Source organism: Nicotiana tabacum, chromosome 19 (genome assembly GCF_000715075.1).
Source record: "Nicotiana tabacum cultivar K326 chromosome 19, ASM71507v2, whole genome shotgun sequence".
Taxonomy (NCBI): Eukaryota; Viridiplantae; Streptophyta; class Magnoliopsida; order Solanales; family Solanaceae; genus Nicotiana; species Nicotiana tabacum.
In genome coordinates this window covers 115,680,979-115,705,445 of record NC_134098.1, presented here as the reverse complement: position 1 = coordinate 115,705,445, position 24,467 = coordinate 115,680,979, and the positions used below count along the sequence as shown (strand labels likewise).

Here is a 24,467-nt window from a genome sequence, read left to right as displayed (position 1 = left end):
AGCCACTGATGCTTGTATTAGGGTAGACCGAGTACATCACATCCCTCGAGGTGTGACCCTTCTCCGGATCCTGTGCGTGAATTCGTGCACCGGGCCTCTTTTTAGATTTGCTTGACATAAGAATTATCTCATTGTTTTACCTTTATGATTTTCGCTTTTTTCGGCTTTGAACTATGAATCTTCAAATCACATTATTATTGGATATAATCTTTTAGAGCTGTCACATCCAATTAGTGGACTTGCCAGGTAAGATGAGGTAGTGATATTTGATGGGATTCTTGAAATCAAAATTAGATTGAGATTTGCTATTTTACCGGTCTCTATCACTTCTTTTGTAAGATACATCAGTACAACTGTAATTAGACGGTCACTTGGAGAGATTTTTTTCTTAAATGACCGAGAAATCCTTGTTTGAAACTCGGTGGATAATGGGTTTGTTTCTCTGCTCTTAGTCACTTAAATATCAAGTTTTTGTATTTGTGTCAAAATCACTCGCAGGTTGTTGCTTTTGTATAGGACAGAGCACCAATCGTTCACTCGACTATTTTTTTTTCTTCTTCCTCAAGGATTATCTTAGTCAGGTCCTAATAATTGACTACAATACAACTTTAGAAGAAAGATAACAAGGTTGCAAACCAAACGATTGGTGCTCTGTCCTATATAAATTATGGTGTTGGCCACTTCAAGTATTAACTCAACTAACATAAGAGGCACGCACACAAAGAAATATAAGTTCATTACAATTACTATTCTAATGGCATGGTCGGGACTCGGGATCACTTTAGTCTTAACTCTCTCATATATCAGCTCTAAGTGTTTGTGTTTTGCTTAAACTAATGGATCTGTGTAATAGTCGAATAGGATGAAAATCAAAGCAATTAGCAATGTATGTAGGAGAAAGTGCACATGGAAGTGCTTGATCATGTTTCATTGGAATATTTAATTTTTCATCTATCTATATTATTATTATTATTTCTTTACAGTAAGAGTACAATTTGAGTATCCTAGGACTATTGGAATCCAATGCAAATTTTCTAATGTGTTGGACTAGTCCACTTGAAGAAAGCCACATTTTTCTAGCTATCATATTATTACAATTATTATCATAACTATCATTATTGTTATAGCTAATAACTTATTCTTATTATTGTTATTACTATATATTCTATACAAGTAGGATAAATATTTCCACATTGTAATTATCTTAATTGTTATTAGATCATTTAAAGGAACTTTTGGAAGTGGAAGGTTGATATGCTGTATTGGGATCTGGGGAGGGTAGTGTGTACGCAGACCTTACCCCTACCATGAGATAGAGATGTTGTTTCCAATAGACCCTCGGCATCCTTCTCTCCAAGAACTCGCCACCTTACTCTTGGGGTGATTCGAACTCACAACCTCTTGGTTGGAAGTGGAGGTTGCTTACCATCAGAGCAACCCCTCTTCTCTACCATTAGACCTATGTATATATGTATATTTTTATATAAAGTTTCTAAAATTTTATGGTACATATTAGTCGTTTATATTTTTAGACTAGTTTTTTGCTATTATAATAATCTAATTCTTTGCCTTTACATTCTAGTTTGTTTGATAGTTTTTTTTTTTGATAAGTACAAGAATTTATTTCATGTTAAAAATAAACGATTTTAATTGAGTACTTAAATTATTCATCACTAGTATTTGATTCAATTATCATCAATATATCTTGGTAAATGATAGATTTCTCTAAAAATAATTGGTTTTGATAGTGTTACGTTGAAAATGTAGTCGCCGAAATATGTGTTTGGTAGTGTATGTCTCATATTTAAGAATTTTTTTGATAAATAGCCGAAAAACCCGAAAAACCGACAAAAAAACATAAACCGAATCGAGAAAAAACCGACTTAATTGGTTTGGTTTGATTTGGTTTGGTTCTAATATTTGAAAAATCGAATTACTTGGTTTGGTTTCTTTTTAGGGAAAACCCGATCCAAACCGAACCATGAACACCCCTAATTAATGGTACGTTTTATCAATTCAACAAATTGAGTTGAAGCCAGAAAGTTTATGTAAAGTAGGCCAAAAAATGCTTTTATTTATTTTGATAGCCCCCCCCCCCCCCCCCCCCTTCTTTTTTCTCAAAAGAGTTGAAATCTGTAAGTACGGATGGAATTCAAGAAGCACACTAATTAATACCAATAGTTAGTAGGAAAATTTTCAATCATCTGTCCATAATGACGAATTAACCTTTTATTCTTGGACAAAAAATCGAAAATTAAAGATAGTGCGTGGCAAAAAAAAATAATGGTGGTTGATAAGATTAATGAAAAGCTATTGAGTTAGTGGAAATTAAGGATAAGGATTTTGAAAATGATTGAAAATTTTTCTTCTTATGTTTTTACACTTTATTAATAAAGTTAAATTTGTTGACGAAGATGTGTATTTGCCTAAAGGGAATTCATCAGCTACCTTTATTCTCACTTTTAATTTTACTCAAGAAGATACAGTCAACTATTCGTGCTTTCAAGTTTGGCAATACTCCATATTAATTGACTTTAACTTCCTTACTAGAGAAATTACTCCTTTTTTGTTATAAAAGAATGTGTGTGGTGGATTATCTAAGTAGAATTCAAGCATTTTCTATTAAATAAAAAGATGAGTAAATTACACTTAATATCCTTATTTTTAAAGTTCGAAAAAAAATTACCTCTTCATTTTTTGAATGAGATTGATAACCCATTAAACAACATTTTCTGGTTGTTACTTCTTTTTTATTTTGCTATTATTTAAAGTTTGACAATCATAAGAATATTTTTCAGTAAGAATTGAGTTTATGAATGGAGTATGTTTCGTGGAAAAAATATGAGTAGCTTAAATTGTGATGATTAAGAAGTCAATATATTAACTTGTCTTCTAAAATCTAAAGGGATCATCAATAATATCTTGATCAATCAAGGAAAACAAAGGAGAAAAAGAAAAATGGAGAAAAAGAACGTAACTTTTATTTATCATTGTGGCATTATTAGGGTATTAATTAAATATCTCATCAAATATTTGTGCGCTTTTATGTGATGAAAAGTGCTTGCCACCGAATTCAGATTATAAGACCTTTTTGTGTTACTTTTATTCTTTGGGTCAAACTTAAGTACTTAATTAAGTTCAATATGAGTTAGGTTGTTAACTTGTTGCATGCCGAGGGAAAACAAGAGAGACATATAATAACAATAATAATATATCCAGTGTATTCTTACATTATAGGATAGAAAAATAATATATCCGGTGTATTCTGATATTATAGGATAGAAAAATAATATATCCAGTGTATTCTTACATTATAGGATAGAAAAATAATCATTTATGTGTCAATTTACATAAACAACGATACAAATCAACAGTGTTTGTTGAGTTGGAGGAAAAAAGGGCAAATATATGATACTAATTTAACAAAAGATAAAACTATTCTATGTATGCTGATAGTTCAAGAGCAATTTTAGACCTTCAAATTTTGACAGCAGTGTTACTACTACCTTTTGCTCTATTTAATTGCACTTGAACTATCCGCCAATATATTCGCGAAAAAAGAACTACTTTAAATCCTTTATGCCCAACGATCACCTTAACGAAAGAAAATCAAAATTAAGAATTTGTTAGGCTCCCAATTATACAAGTAATGTATAATTTTACTTTCAAATAGTTAAAAAGGAAGGACTTTAATTCTTTTTAATTACTAACATAGTTGGTCAATATGTTTAGAGTTTGCAACATCTGGAAGCATTTAAATGCTTTCTTGCAACCTCCAATAAGCTAAATATTTATTTTCAAAATACTCTTTAGAGATTTTTTGAATCAAAACAGCTGTCAAGGGGACTTGAAATAAAACAGAGTTAATAACCAACCAAAAATTCTTGACCAATTTTTCTTAACATTAATTTGATGTTTGAAATCATTATATTAAAATAATAGTCCAGTCTTTGTCTTCTAATTGGTAGGACTTTAAAGCTATAAAGTTTGATAAAGTTTTGACCTTTAATAGTCAACAAAATTGAACCTGCCATGCTACGTTGTTTCCTATTGTTATGTGATGGGTCAAAGTAGTGTCGAAGCCAGAAATTTTCTCAAAGGTGTTCAAACTTGAAAGTAGTAATGAAAAATCCCGACAGAAGATATTCAATATATGTTATGTACCTCAAAAATCTGATATTTTATCTATATATACAATATAACCAAAGCGTAGTTTCGCCTCTGCAGAGAACTACCCTTACGATTTCTACTTCTCTTTAGACTAATCAAATTTGTATTTTACGAACTCCTTTCGCTAGAAATTTTTGCTAGATTATTTTATTCACTGTAATTATTTTAGCAATAAATTTACATATTTCAGTCAAATCCTTTAATAAAGGGGTGAAAAATAATTTACACTCTCAAATTTTGCTTTAAAAATCAAACTTCCTTCTCTACTTTGAACAATTATCATTCTCCCCCTCATTATTCAATTGACTTTCTAAATGTCTATTTTAACTTCTACATTATCAATATTTATCTCGTTCTGATTTTTATTTTTTATTTTTTTTTATCATCATGATATTTTTCTCTTTTCTAATACCTATGCAATGAACTTACCTATATAAGAATCATAAAAGTATTTAGATCTTGTGATAATTTTATAAAAGGATTATTCTATTTATAATTTTAATAAATTTAAATTATAATTTATAATAAAGTATGACATAATTTAAATTATAGGTAAACCATAAAAAATAACATATAAAATAAAAAGAGAGTATTAGATATAGGAAGGATTTGAAAATGACAAGGGTAAATTAGATATTGTGTAGGTTAAAGGAAGGAGAATGATATGTTTTTAATAAAGAGATCCGATGACGAATTTGGAGAAGAAATTCTACATAGATAAAGTATACCGTAACTTTGAAATCAACATTCAACAGTGATGACTCACGTGCGATTTCCCTCTTTAAATACTTTTTAAAATTAATTCTGAAAAACTTATTTTCATTGTTTTTGGAAAATTTGAAAACCTTGAAGCTATTACATAAACCAAGGTACCATAAGATCATGATTAATATATGGAAAATTTCCATTTCTGGAGCTAGACCATCTTTTTTCCAAAAAATAAAATCCTTCGAGCAAATTTTCTATTTATTAATGACGTCGTGAAAATGAAATATGAACTAGAATATGTCAATAATAACGTCCATCATCAAATTTCTCAAAAAAGCTAAATTTTAACCGGTGCCCAAATAACTACACATAATATTGACGTTTAATCTATTCAACAAGCATAACCAAATATACCTGTCAAGAAATTTCAGTGTAAAATAAAAAAAATAAATTATCATATGATTTTTTTTTCTTTCAAATTTATGATGGTTGAAATCTTAAACTAGTTACAGATACACGAATGAATTATCACGATACTATGACAGTGATACAGTGTTACAGGTAGGAAAATTTTAATTTGTGGGGGTATAGTTAGTTTAATGTATTGATTTCAACAGAAGAATAAAAAAGAGAGAAGAATGATTAGAAAGATACCTCTAAAAAAGGCAACAATTATTGAATGAGACAGCCTATTCTGAATAGATCAACAAATTTTGGCCAGTGCCCATATGGCTATGGAATCTTTTTAGCTTTTGCCTTTAGACCTTAGGAATAGGTCCAATTTTAGAAAATTCAATAGATGTGTACGTAACAATTTAAGTTGAGATTCTTTCTCAAAGTATATAGTCCAACCTCATCATTGCTGTCCAAAGATAAGAAAAACACAAGCACGAAAGTTTTTTCCTTTTTGCCCAAATACTATAACAATTACAAGCTGTGGAATTGACTGCATGAATGGTTATCCTTTATGCTACTTTATTTAACTATGTCTTAATTGTTATAAAATAAATACCGTAAAGTAAAGACAAGTATAGAGAGAAACTGATATATTATTCAAACTTCAAACTTATGTGCATAATGAACTGAAAACTCCTCTATTTATAGAAGAAAGGAAGTAGCTGCGAGGCTTTTCAGGAAGCAGCTGCAAGGCTTTTCTTTAGCTGCTTGTAAGCTGTCTGCATGAGCTGCTTGCAACCTGCCTGTTTAATAAGAAAGTGCTGCAAATCATTTCATTGAGCTGCTTGCAACCTGCATGCATTAATTGCTTGTAGATAAACTTCAACAGAGTACTAAATGGATAATCTTCTTCACGAAGATTATCTATAGCGGAGTAATAAATGGACATCCATAATAATTATTTTCATAACACTCCCCCTTGGATGTTCATTAAAAGGAATTGTGCCTCGTTAAAACCATACTAGGAAAAACCCAGTGGAAAAAATCCTGGTGAAGGAAAAAGAGTACACATATTTAGTAATACGTATTTCTAGTTGCTTCATTAAAAACCTTAGTAAGGAAAAAAGAGTGCATCGCGTATTTTACTCCCCCTGATGAAAACCTTGTTTCAAATATTCGAGTCTCCGCATTCCAATCTTGTATACCATCTTCTCAAAAGTTGAAGTTGGCAAAGATTTAGTGAATAAATCTGCCGGATTGTCACTTGAACGGATTTGTTACACATCAGTGTCACAATTTTTCTGAAGATCGTGTGTGTAGAATAATTTTAGTGAAATGTGCTTCGTTCTATCTCCTTTTATAAATCCTCCCTTCAATTGGGCTATGCATGCATCATTGTCTTCGTATAAAATTGTGAGTCTTTTCTCACATTCCAAATCATATTTTTCTCGAATAAAATGAATTATTGATCTCAACCATACGCATTCCCTACTTGCTTCATGAATACCTATTATTTCAGCATGATTTGAAGAAGTAGCAACAATATATTGCTTTGTGGAGCGCCATGATATGATAGTACCTCCACATGTAAACACGTACCCGGTTTGAGATCTAGCTTTATGGAGATCAGATAAATAACCTGCATCTGCATAACCAACAAGATCTGCACTACCTTTGTTAGAATAAAATAAACCCATATCAAGAGTTTTAAATATCGCAATATATGTTTAATCCCCTTCCAATGTCTCCGTGTAGGAGAAGAACTATATCTTGCAAGTAAATTAGCAAAAAATGCTATGTCAGGCCTTGTAGCATTAGCAAGATACATTAGTGCACCAATTGCACTGAGATAGGGTACTTCAGGACCAATGAGTTCCTCATCCTCTTCTGAAGGTCGGAACAAATCTTTATTCATTTCAAATGATCAAAAAATCATTGGTGTACTCAATGAGTGCGCTTTGTCCATGTAAAAACGTTTTAAGACACTTTCTGTATAGACAGATTGATGGATAAAGATCCCGTCTGCTAAATGTTCAATCTGCAGACCAAGACAAAGTTTTGTCTTTCCAAAATCTTTTATCTCAAATTCTTTCTTAAGATATTCAATTGCCTTTTGGAGCTCTTCTGGAGTTCCAACAAGATTTATGTCATCAACATAAACAACAAGTATAACAAATTCTGAAGCCATTTTCTTTATAAAAATACATGGACAAATAAAATCATTTATGTAACCCTCTTTCAGTAAATATTAACTGAGGCGATTATACCACATGCGCCCAGATTGCTTTAAACCGTACAAAGATCTTTGTAATCTGATTGAGTACATTTTTCGAGATTTTGAATATGCTTCAGGCATTTTAAATCCTTCAGGGATTTTCATGTAAATTTCATTATCAAATGACCCATATAGATAAGCTGTAACCACATCCATTAGATGTATTTCAAGCCTTTCATGTAAGGCTAAACTGCTGAGATATCGAAATGTTATGGCATCCATAACGGGTGAATATGTTTCTTTATAATCGACTCCAGGTTGTTGTAAGAATCCTTATGCAACAAGGCGAGCCTTGTATCTTTCAACTTCATTTTTATCATTCTTTTTTCGCACAAAAATCCATTTATGACCAACTGGCTTTATACCAGTAAGTGTTTGGACTACTGGTCCAAAGACCTCTCTTTTAGCAAGTGACTTCAATTTCGATTGAATTGACTCTTGCTATTTTGACCAATCGGATCTTTGTCGACATTCTTCGACAGATCGGGGTTCAAGATTCTCACTATCTTACATAATGTTAAGTGAAATATTATATGCAAAAATATTATCCACCATTATTTCAGATTGATTTAAATTAATCCCATCACTAGTAGAACTTATTAAAAGTTCCTCACTCACTTGAGTCTCGGGTTCATTGATTTCTTCAGGAATCTCAGAACTAATCAGATCTTGGGTCTCTTCAGGAGATCCCTTCATAATATCATTTTGATCATTTGTCGATTTTCTTTTTCTAGGATTTCGATCCTTAGAACCCAAAGGCCTATCACGCTTCAGGCGTGCTTTAGGTTCACTAGCTCTCATGCTAGTAGATGGCCCTGCTGGGACATCAATTCAGATAGGCACATTCTCTACAGGGATATATGACTTAGTTATCCTTTTCAAATCAGCAAATGCGTCTGGCATTTTATTTGCTATGTTCTGTAAATAAATGATCTTCTGGACCTCCTGATTACATATAGGGGTACGTGGATCAAAGTAAGATAATGATAAAACTTTCCACACAATTTCTCTTTTGATTTCCTTTTTCTCTCCCCCTAATTGTGGAAAATTTGTTTCATCAAATCGACAATATGCAAATCGAGCAGTAAATAAATCTTCCGTCAATGGTTCAAGATAGCGAATAATAGAGTGTGATTCAAACCCAACATATGTTCCTAACCTTCTCTGCGAGCCCATCTTACTGTGCTGTGATGGTGCTACTGACACATATACAACACATCCAAAAATTCGTAGATGGGCAATATTTGGTTCATGACCAAAAACTAATTATGACGGAGAATATTTATTATAATGTATCGGTCTGAGACGGATAAGTGATGCTGCATGTAAGATAGCATGACCCAAAACAGTAGTGGGCAATTTTTTTTCATAAGTAGTGGTCTTGCTATCAACTGCAGGTGTTTAATAAATGACTCTGCAAGGCCATTTTGAGTATGGACATAAGCTATAGGATGTTTAACTTTTATCCCAACTGATAGACAATAATCATCAAAAGCTTGAGATGAGAATTCTCCAGCATTATCAAGGCGAATAGCCTTTATAGTATAATCTGGGAATTGTGCCCTTAATCGATTATTTGGGCTAATAACTTTACAAACGCTAGATTGCGAGATGATAGTAGGCACACATGAGACCATCTTGAAGACGCATCTATTAGGACCATAAAATATTTAAATAATCCACTTGGTGGGTGAATAGGTCCACATATATCCCATGTATACGTTCTAAAAAGGTAGCGGATTCAATGCCAACCTTCATTGGTGATGGTCTAGTGATCATTTTGCCTTGATAACAAGCATCACAAGAAAATTCATTATTTGTAAGAATCTTTAGGTTCTTTAATGGATGCCCACTCGAATTTTCAGTAATTCATCTCATTATTATTGATCAAGGATGGCCCAAACGGCCATGCCAAAGCACAAAAGTATTTGAATCCGCAAACTTCTGGTTTACGATAGAGTATGCTTCAGCTGTACTAATTTTTGAATAGTATAAGTCAGAAGATAAAGTTGGTAACTTTTCTACAATGCATTTCTGACGAGAAATATTCTTTGTAATACAAAGATATTCCACGTTCATTTCATCTATTGTCTCAATATGATATCCATTTCGGCGGATATCTATAAAACTCAATAAGTTTCTTCGGGACTTGGAGGAGAACAATGCATTATCGATAATAAGTTTTGTCCCTTAGACAGAAATATAATGTCTCTTCTGGAGCCTTCAATCAAACTTATATTACCAGAAATTATTGAAACATTTGCTTTTTCCTTATGCAAATAGGGAATGTATTTCTGATCCTTGAATATGGCATGGGTTGTTCCACTATCAATTATACAAATATCTTCATGATTGGTCTTTGATCCAAACATAATTTGAGAATTATCCATATTCTTCAAAATGCATAAATAAAATATATTATAGTAAACATCATTGTCAAAGCATAACTTTTATTTATGTACAATAATTACATAACCATACTATCTACTACAAACAACCAAAATTAAAATATTTATATTTCTACATATTCACTACCGATCACATGACTTGTTTCTCCTTCTAGGAGTGCAAAGTAATCAGCTACATCCAAATACATGAAGTCTAAATTATCTTCAGAAATAAAATTTACTTCAACATTTTTCTCTGTCTTCTTTAGGGAGGCTTGATACGACTCAACCAGGTGCTTTGGCGTACGACATGTACGTGACCAGTGCCCTTTTCCTCCACATCTATAGCATGTATTTTCTGGCTTTGCTGCTTGCACCGCTTCATGCTTTTGTTTCTTCCTTTTCCACTGCTGGTGGTGAGGAGGGTTCTTTGGTGCATTATTATTACCACGATTAGAGTTTCCTCCCCGACCACGTCCATGACCACGACTGGAGCCACGTCCTCTTCCACGCTTAGCTTGGTGGAAGTTCGTCTCATTCACTTCAGGGAATGAACAAGAACCAATAAGTCGACTTTCATGGTTTTTCATTAATAGCCCATTATGTTGCTCGGCTACAAGAAGATGTGAGATAAGTTCAGAATACTTTTTGAATCCTATCTCTCGATATTGCTGCTGCAGGAGCATATTCGAGGCATGAAAAGTGGTGAAAGTTTTCTCCAACATATCATGATCAGTAATATTATCACCACATAGTTTCAATTGAAAAATAATTCTGAACATAACAGAATTATATTCACTGATAGATTTAAAATCTTATAGCCTTAGATGAGTCCAATCATAACGTGCCTGTGGAAGAACGACCATCTTCAGGTGGTCATGTCTATCTTTCAGATTATTCCACAGCATGGCTGTATCTTTAACAGTAAGATATTCCATTTTCAGCCCCTCATCAAGGTGATGGCGTATGAATATCATTGCTTTGGCACGGTCTTGGTTTGATGCCCGATTTTTATCTTTGATGGTGTCTGCCAGACCCATCGCATCAAGATGAATTTCGGCAACAAGCACCCAAGACATGTAGCTTTTGCCCGATATATCGAGGGCTACAAATTCAAGTTTAGAAAGATTTGACATTATTTAGAAAAAGAAAGTTCGTACCTCTGATACTTTCAAAGTATTTTCTCGAGATGGCAGAGTCTCGTACTGATAACGTGTTATAAAATAAAGTTTGTAAAGTAAAGACAAGTATAGAGAGAAACTGATATACTATTCAAACTTCAAACTTATGTACATAATGAACTGAAAACTCCTCTATTTATAGAAGAAAGGAAGCAGTTGCGAGGCTTTTCAGGAAGCAGCTGCAAGGCTTTTCTTTAGCTGCTTGTAAGCTGTCTGCATGAGCTGCTTGCAACCTGCTTGTTTAATAAGAAGCTGCTGCAAATCATTTTATTGAGCTGCTTGCAACCTGACTGCATCAGCTGCTTGTAGATAAACTTCAACCGAGTACTAAATGGATAATCTTCTTCAGGAAGATTATCTATAGCGGAGTAATAAATAGACAGCCACAATAATTATTTTCATAACATTAGTCTAATATTATAAAATTTTAGCTTTTCTAACACTAGAAGTTTGCTATATCTTCTGTTGATGTACAGGGCTCTCTCAAGACTAAGACTCCTAGTGAACATTGTATTTCGAGTAAATATACTAACATGACAAAACCTTAATCAGCTAGTTGATATCGCTTATATAATCTTTTGTAGTACCCTATTTTTTTGTTAGGTGTGCATGGATTTTAAGAGTTTGTAGATGTTTCGAAATAACTTCCTTGGGTGTGATTTTCAGTCTATAACGTTCTCATTTAACACTTTCAATCACAATGGTTTTACACCTATAGATAGGTATATATATCTGAAGGTTAGTGTACAATATGATCAAATTATTGTATGAGCCAAAAAAATATCTTTGATATAGGCAAGCCATGTTAGCACCATGATAGCCTTCATTGGGCTGCCACGTGCTATGAGGAAGGTCTCCACAAAGATTTGCCCCAAGTTGTAGCAGCCTCAAAGCGATGAAGGGTGCGGTCGAAGAGTCAACAAAGATCAAGATCGTGAAGTCATCGAAGTTCAAGGTCGAGGTCGAGCATCTTAGACGGAGTTATAACAACTAGTTTTAAAATAAGACACAAAAGAGAATATTCTAGTGGATATTCTCTGCACCTGTACTATTAGGGTTTCTAGAAACATGTTCCCTATAAATAGAAAGAGACACAATGATAGGGGACATGAAATATTCATTTGTAAAAAATACATTGACTTTATAGAAAGAATCTGGTCCTATTACAAGCATACAAAAATAACATTTTTACTAAGATTCTTGTCTAACATTTTCACTGTATCCAAGAACAACCTGAGTGTTCAAAGACTCATCAATCATTCATGATTGTCAGAGAGAATATCCACAGATCTCACCCCCTTTTCGGGTGACTCACACGTTTTTATTAACTTAAATGTCATTTTTTACTTCCACCTTTTGAATTAGACAAGAATGTTTTTTTGAAGAAAAAAAATTCTATTGAATTCCTTTATTTTGTGGGTGCCTGAGCTTGTAGATCTAAAATTGGCTGGTATCAACTGAGCTAGGGTCAACCAAACATATAGTGGACCGAATTTTATTGAAGTTATCCCTTCTGGACCATGTATGAGAAAAGCCAGATTGTGAATAGATTTTGGTTGGATGAGGCATGTTGCACTGCATTGAGGGTGGGACATAGACCAATAATTTCACTTTTGAAAAACCAACTTTCTATCATTGACATGAAATATCAAAGTTGAGGGTGCAATATGTAACGTAAGAATTCTCAATAAAAGCTCTCATTGGCCAGCAAATAACTGACACACTAAAAAATACTAGTCAGTTCATCACTTGCATCTATATCATCAAGTCAGCTCTTTCAGAAAATAATGCACTTCAACTTACTCTTTCAACTTAAAATAAAGGCACCAATCACAAGAGACAAATAGATGCACTTCTTTTGGCAATTTTAAGGCAAAAGGATAATGTTATTATTGTACATACAACTCAAAAAAATTCCAACAAAGTCATGTACATCAAGAAAGGGTTGAATTCCCACTTGAGGAAGACCCTCTAAAGCCTCAATAATTACATTGTCTCATAATTCATGTGTCACACCTCACTATCATTCATATTTTCTCTATTCAAGAATATTTTATAGGCAAACCCCAAAATGAAAATGGGGGGGAAGGAGATTTAACAAGGGAAAGAGAATAGTAGGGTGAAATGGGATGCCTCATAAACTAACCTCATATATAACAAAGACAATTTTACAGCCTCTTCAATAGTATGAAACAACTTAAGAAACAAGAAAAATGGAGTTTCTTACAACAGCTATATATTAACAGCATCAACTGGTAAGGATGTTGTTCTGTGAAGTGAATTTGGAAGCAATGTTTTGGTGAAGAAACTCTTTGCAGTACTAACCATGTCCTTGACATTTGGGGAACCTTTAATCGCCTCACATATTCGGGCCCTTGGGGTTACCGAGCTGGGGCAGCTTTTATTGACAAGTCCATTCGATTCTGAGCTCAAGTTCTTATCACAATCGGAAGATTTGAGTAGTGTTTCAAGACATGATTTCCTATTCTTTGCTTTCTTTTTCCTTTTAGAGGAGCCTGTAGGAGGTTTTGAAGCTTTCGGTGGAAGTCCTAAGTGTTGATCTTTTAGCTCCCTCAGTTGTATCTGGTAGTTTGCTTTGAGCCATCTCATTTCCCGCTCAATTTCGTGCTCATACTCTGAAGTTTCATATGATGATGCAGGAATTTCACCTAAAGAACGGGGATTTGACAACGATCTGCCTAAAATTTTTGCACCTGATGTCAGGTCACTCTTTGATCCAGCCTCTTTCTGATCTTCTGTTGAAGGGTCAGGATACAATTTCTCACCGTCTTCAAGGGAATGACTCTCCTCGGATCCCACTGAACTGCATTCAAAACTTTCATGCCGATCCCACATCTCTGTGTGATGGAAACCATTCATTTTGAACAAGTTGTAATGAACACCATTAATATGGCTAGATGATGCTGGATCATCAGAACACGTCGAAATAATAGGCCGAGGGCTGTTTGAATGATATGTAACCTCTTCAAATCGACCATGTGTAGCAGCACATCCGTTGCACTGCAAACTCTGAGAAGCTGGATTTTTGGACAGGAAATTCATGAACGAACCAATAGAGGAATTGTTGGATGAACAGTTACGACATAAGTTAGAATTTGCAAAGCGAGGGGTTTCTTCTATTCCTGGCCCTGGCCTCCAGTCGGGTTCTAATTTGGAAATCTCACCATCAATCATATCGGCTATTTTTGTAACATCTTGATCAGTTATATCCAATTCGGACACCATTTCAGTTGCAACAGTTAATGCGGTATCATATTCAATATCAAATGGGAAATAAATATTCCTGATACGGCCTGCAAAAAAACGAATCCAGAACCCAATTTTCAGCTAATGATAAGCATAAACAATCAGTTCAAGGAAATAAAATATGGCGGCTGCTTACCTTCTTTGTCTGCAATTCTGAGTCTTAAAAATATGCTACCATCTTCTCTTCTCTTCCCTTTAATAGTTATATCCAAATCTGCAGAATGTTCGTCGTGCTCATCCTCATTATACTCGAAAAGTTCAATTCCAGTTTGCTCATATTCATTTGGATCAGATGCCCATTCATTTAGATCATCGAAACCATAATCATTGCAGTATCCACTATAGGAGCCATTACCAAAAGATTTTCCTTCATAATCTAGTCCTAGAATAGGCTGCCTTAGTAGCGGGTTCATATAATCTAGTTCTCTCTTGGACTCTATAGGTCTTAAATCCGATTCAATATCATCAATTCGGAGAAAAGGGTCATCCAGAAGCTCTCTTGCTGAGAGCCTTAGAGACACGGTAGCCAAGCATTTTTCAACAAATTGACGTATCTCAGGATCCTTCACTTTGTACAACGAGTCTGGTTTTTTCCCCTAAAAAAATTGAAAAATCAATTGGAATGAGCACAGCATAGACGGGCAAGGACAATGGGATGTATGAGAGATAAGTACTTACCGAGATCACTTTCTTGTAAATCTGAGCAGGATGAGTGCACTCACTATAAGGGTATTCAAAAGTAACCATTTCTAATATGCACATCCCAAAAGAATATATGTCAACTAATTCATTGTATTCCTCCTCATATACTTCTGGTGCCATGAACTCAGGCGTTCCTGATAGTTACAACCACAGAAATATATGAACACAAACCATTTTCCAAATTGTAGCACAAATACTCACAAGTTTGATCACACATTCCAAACATCAAAAGAAAAGAACAGGAGACTAAAAACATATTAAGGGGACTAAAATCAGTAAGAATCGTACCGACACAATGAGCAGCATGCGATTTTCGCAGAATAGCAGCAAGCCCAAGATCTCCAATTTTAACTTCCCCTTGGTTTCCATTGATAAAAATGTTATCACACTTAAGATCTCTATGGATTACAGGGGGATCATGACTATGAAGATAGAGAAGTCCATTCAAGATCTGTCTGCACCACCGCTTTACTGCTCTAATGTTGACTCTTTTATGTTTCAGCCTATACCTACCAAACCCCAACAAACAAAAATCAAGAACTAGTGGCTGGTGAAGGAGATCCAGGTTTAGCAACAGAAATATATCAAATGACAATTAGAATGGAATGAGGATTAAAAACTCACTGTCTAAGAGTTCCAGAAGTGAACATTTCAGTAACAAAATTGATGTTCCTATTAGAAGGATCTACCCAAGAAGTATAGAACTTCATAATATTTTTGTGCTTCAAAGTCTTGAGCAAATGAATTTCACAGTAGAGCCTCTCAAGATCTTCAGGACTTTGTAAGAAATCATAGAGCTTGACTTGGTTCCAAGCAACTTCAATACCTTCATATTCATCAAATGCTCTATAACTGCATAATCATTTTATAGAAACCAATCAAATCAAATTGATCCACCTAAAAAAATACAGCCTTTATCCCAAAAAATGGAAAAAGCAAAAATCTTTGAACACCCCATTTATATAACACCACAGTAAAGCTGCAACATTTGCACTAAATATCGAAATGGGTGTCTAATAGTAGATCTAATAAATACCAAATTTTTACAAGAAAAAAAAGAGATGAATTTTGATTCATACACAGTCTTAGAAGCTCCTTTTCCAAGAATTTCACTGTACTGCATCAAATAAAGCAGAAAAAGGAATAAAACATCAACCTCAAAACTTAAATGGAGTTAAAAAGCTGACGGTGAGTATTGTTCTTTTTGAAGTAGGTTTTGGGGGGGGGGGGGTAGAGAGAGGACATACTCTGCCATATCTACCAGTTGGATCAACTTCAACAAATTCAGAAAAATCTGGTTCTGTATGTGAAAGACCATTCATGCTTTTCCAGAAATGAATCTAGTTTTGCAATTTTTCCCCTCTATTTGCTCTATTTAGCTGCCAAGATTGTGTCTTTTTGGTGAGGACAGTGGAAAGGAGAAAAAGATAAAAATCAAAATCTTTTCTTCAGAAAATATATCTGTATTTGCAGCTGCAAACTCTTCTTTTTGTTTTGGAGCTTTTCTTGACAGAGAGATATAAAAATATGGGAAAGTGAGTTTTTATTGAAGGAACCACACTTCTTGAAGGGTATCCACAATAAACGTGACTCAACACAAAATTAAGAGGAAAAAAAGAAAGTTGGCTTTTGGGTAGGGAGATTAGTGCATCTCTTGCTTCTTATCAATAGAGAAATCATCAAACTGTATGAAAAAAGCAAGCCAGCTAAACAAAAGAACAAGAAAAGGGGAAATAGAAAAAAGAGGTAATATAGTCAAAGATTTTATCAAGTTTAATTATTACAGTAATTAGTTTGTGAGAGTGCCTACGAACTTGTGCATGACATTTTCTCAGATGGCATGACATATGAAGTGTACTACTATAAAACATTAGTGTCAATTACTTAGTTTTAATTAAGATTAAACTAATCTGATAAATGAATGCTCTGTTTATTGCACAAATTAAGTCTGGAAAGTACGAATAAGATATAAGAGAGGGACCAAAATTGTGAGTAATATTTATTTATAGATTCTCTTAAGAAAATACGAAGGGTTTAAGGTGTAGTGATTAACAACTTATTTAGAGTTCGATACTTTATATATCGAGTTCGAAACAATTCTGGTTACTTTCTCGATTCATAAAATAGTAATTTATTTTCCTCTTAACTGCCTAATGATGCTTAAAACGAAAAAAAAGAAAAGAGGAGAATTTGCAGGCGTCTCTAGATATCTAAATATTGAGTACAATCAGTACTTAATCAGTTGTGTCTGTTTTATGAAATTATGAAATTTCCAAGTACCTAATTTAAACATTTCCAAGTATGTATATGATAATATGAACTTTTTTAGATTCATGTAACATTTTAAAAATTATGAAAATTAGCATATTTTTTGTTGTCAATTCTTTAACTAACATAATTATTTGACAATGTTAAACGGGAGAAATTCAAAAAGTTACAAGTGGTCATTCAAAAATAGCCACACTTTCAAAAGTAATCAAAATTTAGCCACTTTTCATGTAAAGATAAATCTGAACGAAAATACTATTCAAAATCCGAAAAATACTCCAGTATATTATACTGGAGTTCCAGCATAAGTATACTGGAACTCCAACATATTATACTGAAGTTCCAACATAAGTATACTGGAACTCCATCATAATCATAAGTATACTAGAACTCCACCATAATATATTAGAGTTCCAGCAAAGTATACCGTTCCAGTTCCAGTATAATATGTTGGAAGTTCATGCAGAGGTTCTCGAATCTCCAGTATATTATGCTGGAACTTTCCGCGTGTTGGAGTTCCAGCATAATATCCTGAAAGTTCATACACATGTGCACCGAACTCCAATATATTATGTTGGACCGGTCTCTGTTACAGCAAAATAATGGTTATTTTTCAATAACTTGGTAAACGCTAGTTATTTTTGAATGTCCAGTTTGAAAACTGGATAACCGGTGCTATTTTTACATGTTAAACAAGTCTATTCTTATTACATTATAATGCACCTCAAATTGACATTTCCTGTTTTGCTGATTAGTATTGAGCTTAGTTTTCTGACTTTCTCCATCGCTATTCTTTTTCTTTGACCAAAAAGAAAAAGAAAAATCTGCCATACCAATAACATTTCAAACATAATATAAACATGTAAATCTGTGTGTATAAAGCATTACTCCATCGATTCCATTTTTTAAATTTTTTTAGTATATTATATACATTTAGTTTATGCGTTAAAAATTTATTTTTAAAATTCTATATTTTAATCAAAAACCTTCATATAAAATGAGGAAAAATAGAAGAACTAGTTAACATCAAGTTAAAAAAGATGATAAATATTCAGTTTAAGATTAATAAAAGACCCTATTAAAATTAGTTGAAAGACTTAAAATAGGAAAAGAAAAAGAAAGGAGAAAAAAAAACAGAAAAGAAAAGAGATGATGATAATAACAATGAAAGAAAAGGACCCAGTGAAAATAAAAAAGTTGCGTCAAGAGAGCGGACCAAATTGCATAATGCAACATTTGCATGGCTTTGATTAACGTAGCGTTTTTGCATTTTACAAACTAATGCTAACGTGCCAACACGCTTCCACTTGTTTTTTGCGTACGGAATTTGGTACGGTTTTTGCACTTTCCCTTCTTTTCCCCACCCCCTTTTTCTACATTACCTAATTTTGCCCCCAAGTACTCTACTTTCCATGTATCTTCTCAACTTCTTTTGGTAATTGATTTTGATTTTACTTTTTCCCCGGTATTCAGTATTTTCATTGGAACTATTAAACTGAAATTTGTGTCGAAAAATTCTATAATGAGGTAAAATGCTTTCTTAATTAAGGAGATTTCAAACTTAATATTCGAATTCAAGATTTTTAGTTAAAGATGAAGGAATACTTATTATTCCATTATGACCCTTGTTGATAATGACGGGCTCCTTCCTTCGGGGATTCTTGGATGGTATAACCATTTAGTTTTGAGAATCCACTTACCCGATTATCCTAATTTAATTAGCTTGTGAAACATATCACATACCAACTCTTTTTTCTGGATTTGGTACTCCCGTCATCATATATTAGTAGCTTATTAATCAATATTTCTTGAAATTAAAGTAATTACTAAATAAATGTATATCTTTAGATAGAGGCTGGATTTCTTTTAGTAAACTTGACAAATAAACAGGCAAAAGGCATCAAGCATGCTTTATGAGTTTTGACCAAAAGTATGCAAATACTAAGTTGATAAGCATTGCCTTTTGTGGATCGCTTTTTTAAATATTTGGATTTTAATGAATAAGTTAGTTGTTATTTATCTGGAAAGTGACAGGTAGAAGCCAATTTTTCTTATAAGAACAGCACTAAACTTGCCTGGCCATATTAAACTGTTTATATATTGGTAGACAGGCATGTACTGAAGAACGTTTCTCGTAATCTATCTCTTAATCAACGAATGAAAGGATATTCTTGTTTAACTTCCACCATTTATTTTTTAACAAAGATAAAATATGGTCGTTTATTTCCTAGAATTTAAGGTTTCTAGTTTTTCTAACCCAAATAAATAACTAATGAAAATACATAAACAAAAATTTAATCTCTGAAATTTGAAAGATAAGCAAATTAAAATAATAACAAATATGTCCTTTGGTTTATGGGTGATCCTATTTCTATCTGTGGATGATAGACCATCACATTGTGGATTACTCTTTTACTTGATTTTACTCGCTTGAGTCATTAGACCAATCAAACTGAACATGTGATGAAACAGTACTTTATTGGTCGAAACTTGTCAATTAAACACTTGAAAAGCTTTGGTTGATTTTTAATTTGACTGGACATTGGCTTGTCATTAGTGGCCGTGTCAAGATATTCATCAACGGAATTAAAAAAAAAAGTAAAAACAAAAATTTAAGAAATTCAAACATTTAATATATAATACGATACAACAGTTTACCTACTATCCACAATATAATTTTTTGACGAAAGAGATTCTGAATTACCTTTTCGACCCCCTAGCTTTGTCCCTGCTTGTCACTTGACACTTGAGATAGGCTAAGTTACAGGACCAATTAGCGATCAAATAGTCCTTCGTAAAAATAGCATGAACTAGCTAATTTTTGAACTAGCAATCGAAAAATGGTCAACATTTGCAAAGTCATTGAAAATAGCCATTATTTTATGCAGAGATAAAATATGGACAAAAATATCCTACCTGAAACACAAAAAGTTTCAGCATAAATGCTAGATTGTGGAGCTCCTATGTATAAACTTTCAGTTTATTATAGTGGAACTCTAGCACATTATAAAATTTCAACACATTATGCTAGAATCTCATATGTAAAATATTCGAACTTCAACTTATTATGCTGGAATTTTTCCTGATTTTAAGGGTATTTTTGTTTAGATTTTATTTTTACATAAAAAAATGGTTAAATTTCGATTAGTTTTGAAATTGTGGCTATTTTTCAATTACCAGTTGTAAATCAGGTTATTTCTGATTTTCCCTTGTCCTTCGGCTGAATATAAAGCCCAAGTAGATGAATATACCCAAACAAAGTTGTGTTCATGATTTAATCCTTGGTAATTATACTTATCAAATAATTAATTGAACTTTATAGAGTCAGTAGCATTCATTTGGGCCACTATTTTTTGAAGTCATAATGTTGCCAAAATTTGTATTGACACAAGCTAAAAGATCTGAATGTCTACAATATCTATAGATGAACTAAGATCTTGTTGGCAAAAATGAATTGATTATGATTAGACTAAAATGGTTAACGACAAGGCCATATTGAAATGGTAAGTGTACTTACGTTTATAAATAGTAAGTTGATAAATGTGAGTGCATGTGTGTACGCGAGTTGATTTTTTACTAAAAAGGGGGGAAATGATGGTAGTAGAAATTAAAACAAGGGAGACAAATGAGAGCAATAGTTTTTATTATTTAAATAGGGACTGCACATGAACAATGTCAATAAAAAGCATGCAAAATTGGACCTCTCACATGTAAGATAGAGGTAGTTAGGGCACAATAATGATAATGAAGACTTCAATTCCACATGTATTGGTGTGTGTTTGAATATGGCAGTGCTCTCTCTAAGACAAAACATGGGATGGCCAACTTGTTTGTGTAGGGTCATTCATTTATATTTATTTTTATTTTTATTTTTATTTTAGGGTAAGATTAAATCTGAATTCGCATAAACAAATTTCATATTGGGAGATAATATACATTCTAATAAATGGGGTAATATTTTGAAAAAATATCATAATTTATAAAAAAAATTAGAAGCTAAAAGACTTCCTGCAAATCGTATGTATATAGGTGAATCTGTGTGCGCATGCGTGTGAAAAGAAAGTATTCATGATACTTTTTTGCTTTAATCATCCAAAGTTCACTAGATTGAATTAATCTCAATTCGAATTGGGTAGAAGTGATCTTAATCAAAAAGTTCTTTATTTTCATGGGGTGATCTTGAAATTTCTAACTAATGGTAGAAAAATACTAACCTTTCGTCTAGAGACAGACACACTATAGGAGACAGACACACTATAGGTTGAGGCGCGAAAACTTCGACAAAAACTATAAATATATTTGCAAAAAAAAAGGTAATCAATTTACTTTTCTATGAAGAAAGGTAAAAAAAAAAATTAACTTAGTTTGTAACCAGTTCCACTAGATTCGAACTTTAAAGGGAAATAAATCATAGTAAATGTTTTGCGTTTCAATTCATAGCTTTTCTTAAGTTCTTGGTTTTGCCTTGGCATATCGATAACACATCATGTCTTTCATGGAAGAGACAAAGAACCAGCCAAGAAGTATTAAACTCTAACCAACTTTTAAGTAATCAAGATTATAGTGCCTTAAAAAAATCTTAAATTACTTTGTTTTTCGTTTTCGTACTTCAATTATTTGACAAACTGCAATTGATTCCGTGAATACCGTACCATATAACTAAGAAAACTACAAATGAAGTTATTTAGAAAGTGGAGCCAACCTAACATGGAGTGCATTGGATGCCTCAAAGTGTAAATAAGATGAACTTGGACATCATTCCAACAGTTTAATTTCCCCTTAAATTTGGCCATAATACGTAGTAGAACTTTCTTTCTTTATTTAGATCAAGTCCATTTATATCTACAAATGCTGATTTCGTATTTGAACTTTGTGTGAAGTATATTTCGGATGTGTTTTTATTTGTAAATATTTAACGGCAGGAAATATATATCAAGTAAATTGCATGTTAAACACTATAATTGCCCTTGGAAAATTTCTTATTTTTTCACATGTATTACTAGCTAGTCCAGTGATTGGTATTATCGTTCTTTTATTTTTGGTTGTTTCAAACGCTATAAAAATTTAATAAAATTCTTTTTTCCTTTTCACCTATAAATAAACTATCTTATTCCGTTATAACAAAGTGCTTTAGTATATATGCTTTTATCCGAGTACACCTAAACCAAATAAAATTCTTTATTTATTATTTAAAGCCTAATTATTTATTTTAATTGTGTATACGGGTAAAATAGGGGATAGAGCATATCCCGATTTTCCAGTGAAGAAAATGGAAGAAAGGCATGGACGCACGAGACTGAAATCGAGGTCGGGAACCTTTCGTATCGAGACCCACGATAGAATAACGATGTGTTCATCACTGGGCGTGATAAAGTGACGCTCCCTGGACCCAGAACGAGTTCTAAAACCTCGAAAAACATGGTAAACAGTTACACACGACGGATAAAGGGCCGTTATATTCGTACTTGATCGGATATCAAGGGCCGAATTTCGCTCGATGTCGGTTACAGATCAGTAATTAACGAGAAACGAAGATTTTTATCTGTTTTAGACTTGTACTAGGGAAAAACTCTCCTACTATATAAAGAGGAGGTTTTTTCTTTTGAGGGACATTGTAACACGCGAATAAAGGGAATACAAATTTATTTTCCGCTTTCTAGCTACTGCAAAAGTTCTTACTTAACTGTTTTGTTCTTCATTTACGATTGGGTTCGAACCAATGGTACGATCGAAGGCAAATTACTGTTCAATCTAGGTTCATACTAGGACGTAACATTACAACTGTCACACCTCCTTTTTTCCGAGGGGATAGGGAGTTTTTTCAATTTAAGTGACATTATTCGAAATTGGATTATTTATTTATTCAGAGTCGCCACTTGAAATAATTTATGGTGTCCCAAGTCACCGGTTTATTTTAGAATCCCAAATCGAGAAAATTTGACTCTTATTTTTGGTCCGCGAACACAGAAGATCGGGTAAGGAATTCTGTTAACCTGGGAGAAGGTGTGAGGCACTCCTAAGTTACGTGGTTTTAGCACGGTCACTTAATAATTAATACTTAGCGTAATTATCTGATTTATTACATGTTTTAAACCTATTGTGCATTTTTGTCTTTTACCGCTTTTTAATATTTATGGAACTTATTTGAACAAGTCGCGATGTCGCAAGCTCATTTGTTTTTGTACATATTGCGAATCACGTCACGTGAAATGCACCCGCGATTTACAACATATTTATTTTTATTATTATTCGAAGTTGAAGTCAAGTCGCGTGAAACGCGCACTTGAGTTGGGGTTTACGTATCGTGACCATGCCATAGGAACCATACCCATAGTCATGATGATTTATTAATCGCGCCTAAAGCAACTAGTACGTGTTCATGATTTATTTTTCCTTACGGGTTTGAGATCTGTGTAAGGTCAAGAGCTATGGAAATCAATTGTGGAAAATGGGTCAGCTTTTGCTCTTACTAAATTGGGCCTCACAGAAACTATTTTGGACAAGATAAATTAAATTGGATCGTTGTATAATTTGCCCTTTAAAGCCAATTAATGAGTATGCCCAGATACTAGTTTATCAAGCTACTCCCTTATCAATTAGTCGATTGCAGTAGTACATGTTTCATTAAGTACAACCCAACCACCGGGCCCAATCATTATTTTTTTTTTAAATCCAAACCTCATTTTTCAATTTCAACTAGCAGACATAGATTTTATCCCCAAAGTTCAAACATTCACTACGTGCCCAAAAATTATTTTTTTTTATAAATCTTCATGTTAATCATCAAGAAAGTAGCAAAATTTAACAAAAGCTAATGAGACCTAACAATTAATACAAAAAAAAATATTTCAATCTTCATGAATCTAAATAAGATCAAATTATATATTCAAGCATAATATCTTAATAAAACAATGATGAGATAAATGGACCTTTACAAGACTGTTTTGAAGTTCGGAGAATGGACAAGGATGTAAATGGAGCCTCGACCAAAATCGACAAATGGAGCTCGAACTCGACGACTCAACTTTGGAGCTGTTATTTTTTATACAAAAGAGGACTGTTTCACTGGGTTTTCGGCTCGTTTTTGTGGTGCTTTTTAGCTTGGTTTCCAGT

The 24,467-nt window shown here is 33.2% G+C and overlaps 1 protein-coding gene across 3 annotated transcripts; it reads right to left on the bottom strand.

Annotated features, from left to right (window-relative positions):
• Positions 1-12,988: 12,988 nt before the first annotated feature.
• Positions 12,989-16,670, bottom strand: LOC107768483 (putative serine/threonine-protein kinase WNK9). 3 transcript variants are annotated; one of them, XM_016587610.2, is made up of 7 exons: positions 16,334-16,670; positions 16,166-16,203; positions 15,711-15,938; positions 15,375-15,595; positions 15,063-15,220; positions 14,521-14,980; positions 12,989-14,431 (listed from the first exon to the last, which is right to left on the bottom strand). In XM_016587610.2, exons 1-7 carry the CDS (start codon positions 16,406-16,408, stop codon positions 13,350-13,352), a joined length of 2,262 nt encoding a protein of 753 aa, XP_016443096.1. In that variant the 5' UTR covers positions 16,409-16,670; the 3' UTR covers positions 12,989-13,349. The 3 variants fall into 3 exon arrangements, with proteins under 3 accessions (XP_016443096.1, XP_016443097.1, XP_016443098.1); XM_016587611.2 differs by having other exon boundaries at positions 16,166-16,198; positions 16,334-16,652; XM_016587612.2 differs by lacking the exon at positions 16,166-16,203 and having other exon boundaries at positions 16,334-16,470.
• Positions 16,671-24,467: the final 7,797 nt, after the last annotated feature.

Excerpts from the sequence above, each read along its gene's own strand:
- LOC107768483 (XM_016587610.2), bottom strand. The coding sequence starts at position 16,408 with ATGAATGGTCTTTCACATACAGAACCAGATTTTTCTGAATTTGTTGAA. Across the intron at positions 16,204-16,333 it reads CAACTGGTAGATATGGCAGA|TACAGTGAAATTCTTGGAAA; the intron begins GTATGTCCTCTC and ends TATTTGATGCAG. Across the intron at positions 14,981-15,062 it reads TTTACAAGAAAGTGATCTCG|GGGAAAAAACCAGACTCGTT; the intron begins GTAAGTACTTAT and ends CAATTTTTTTAG.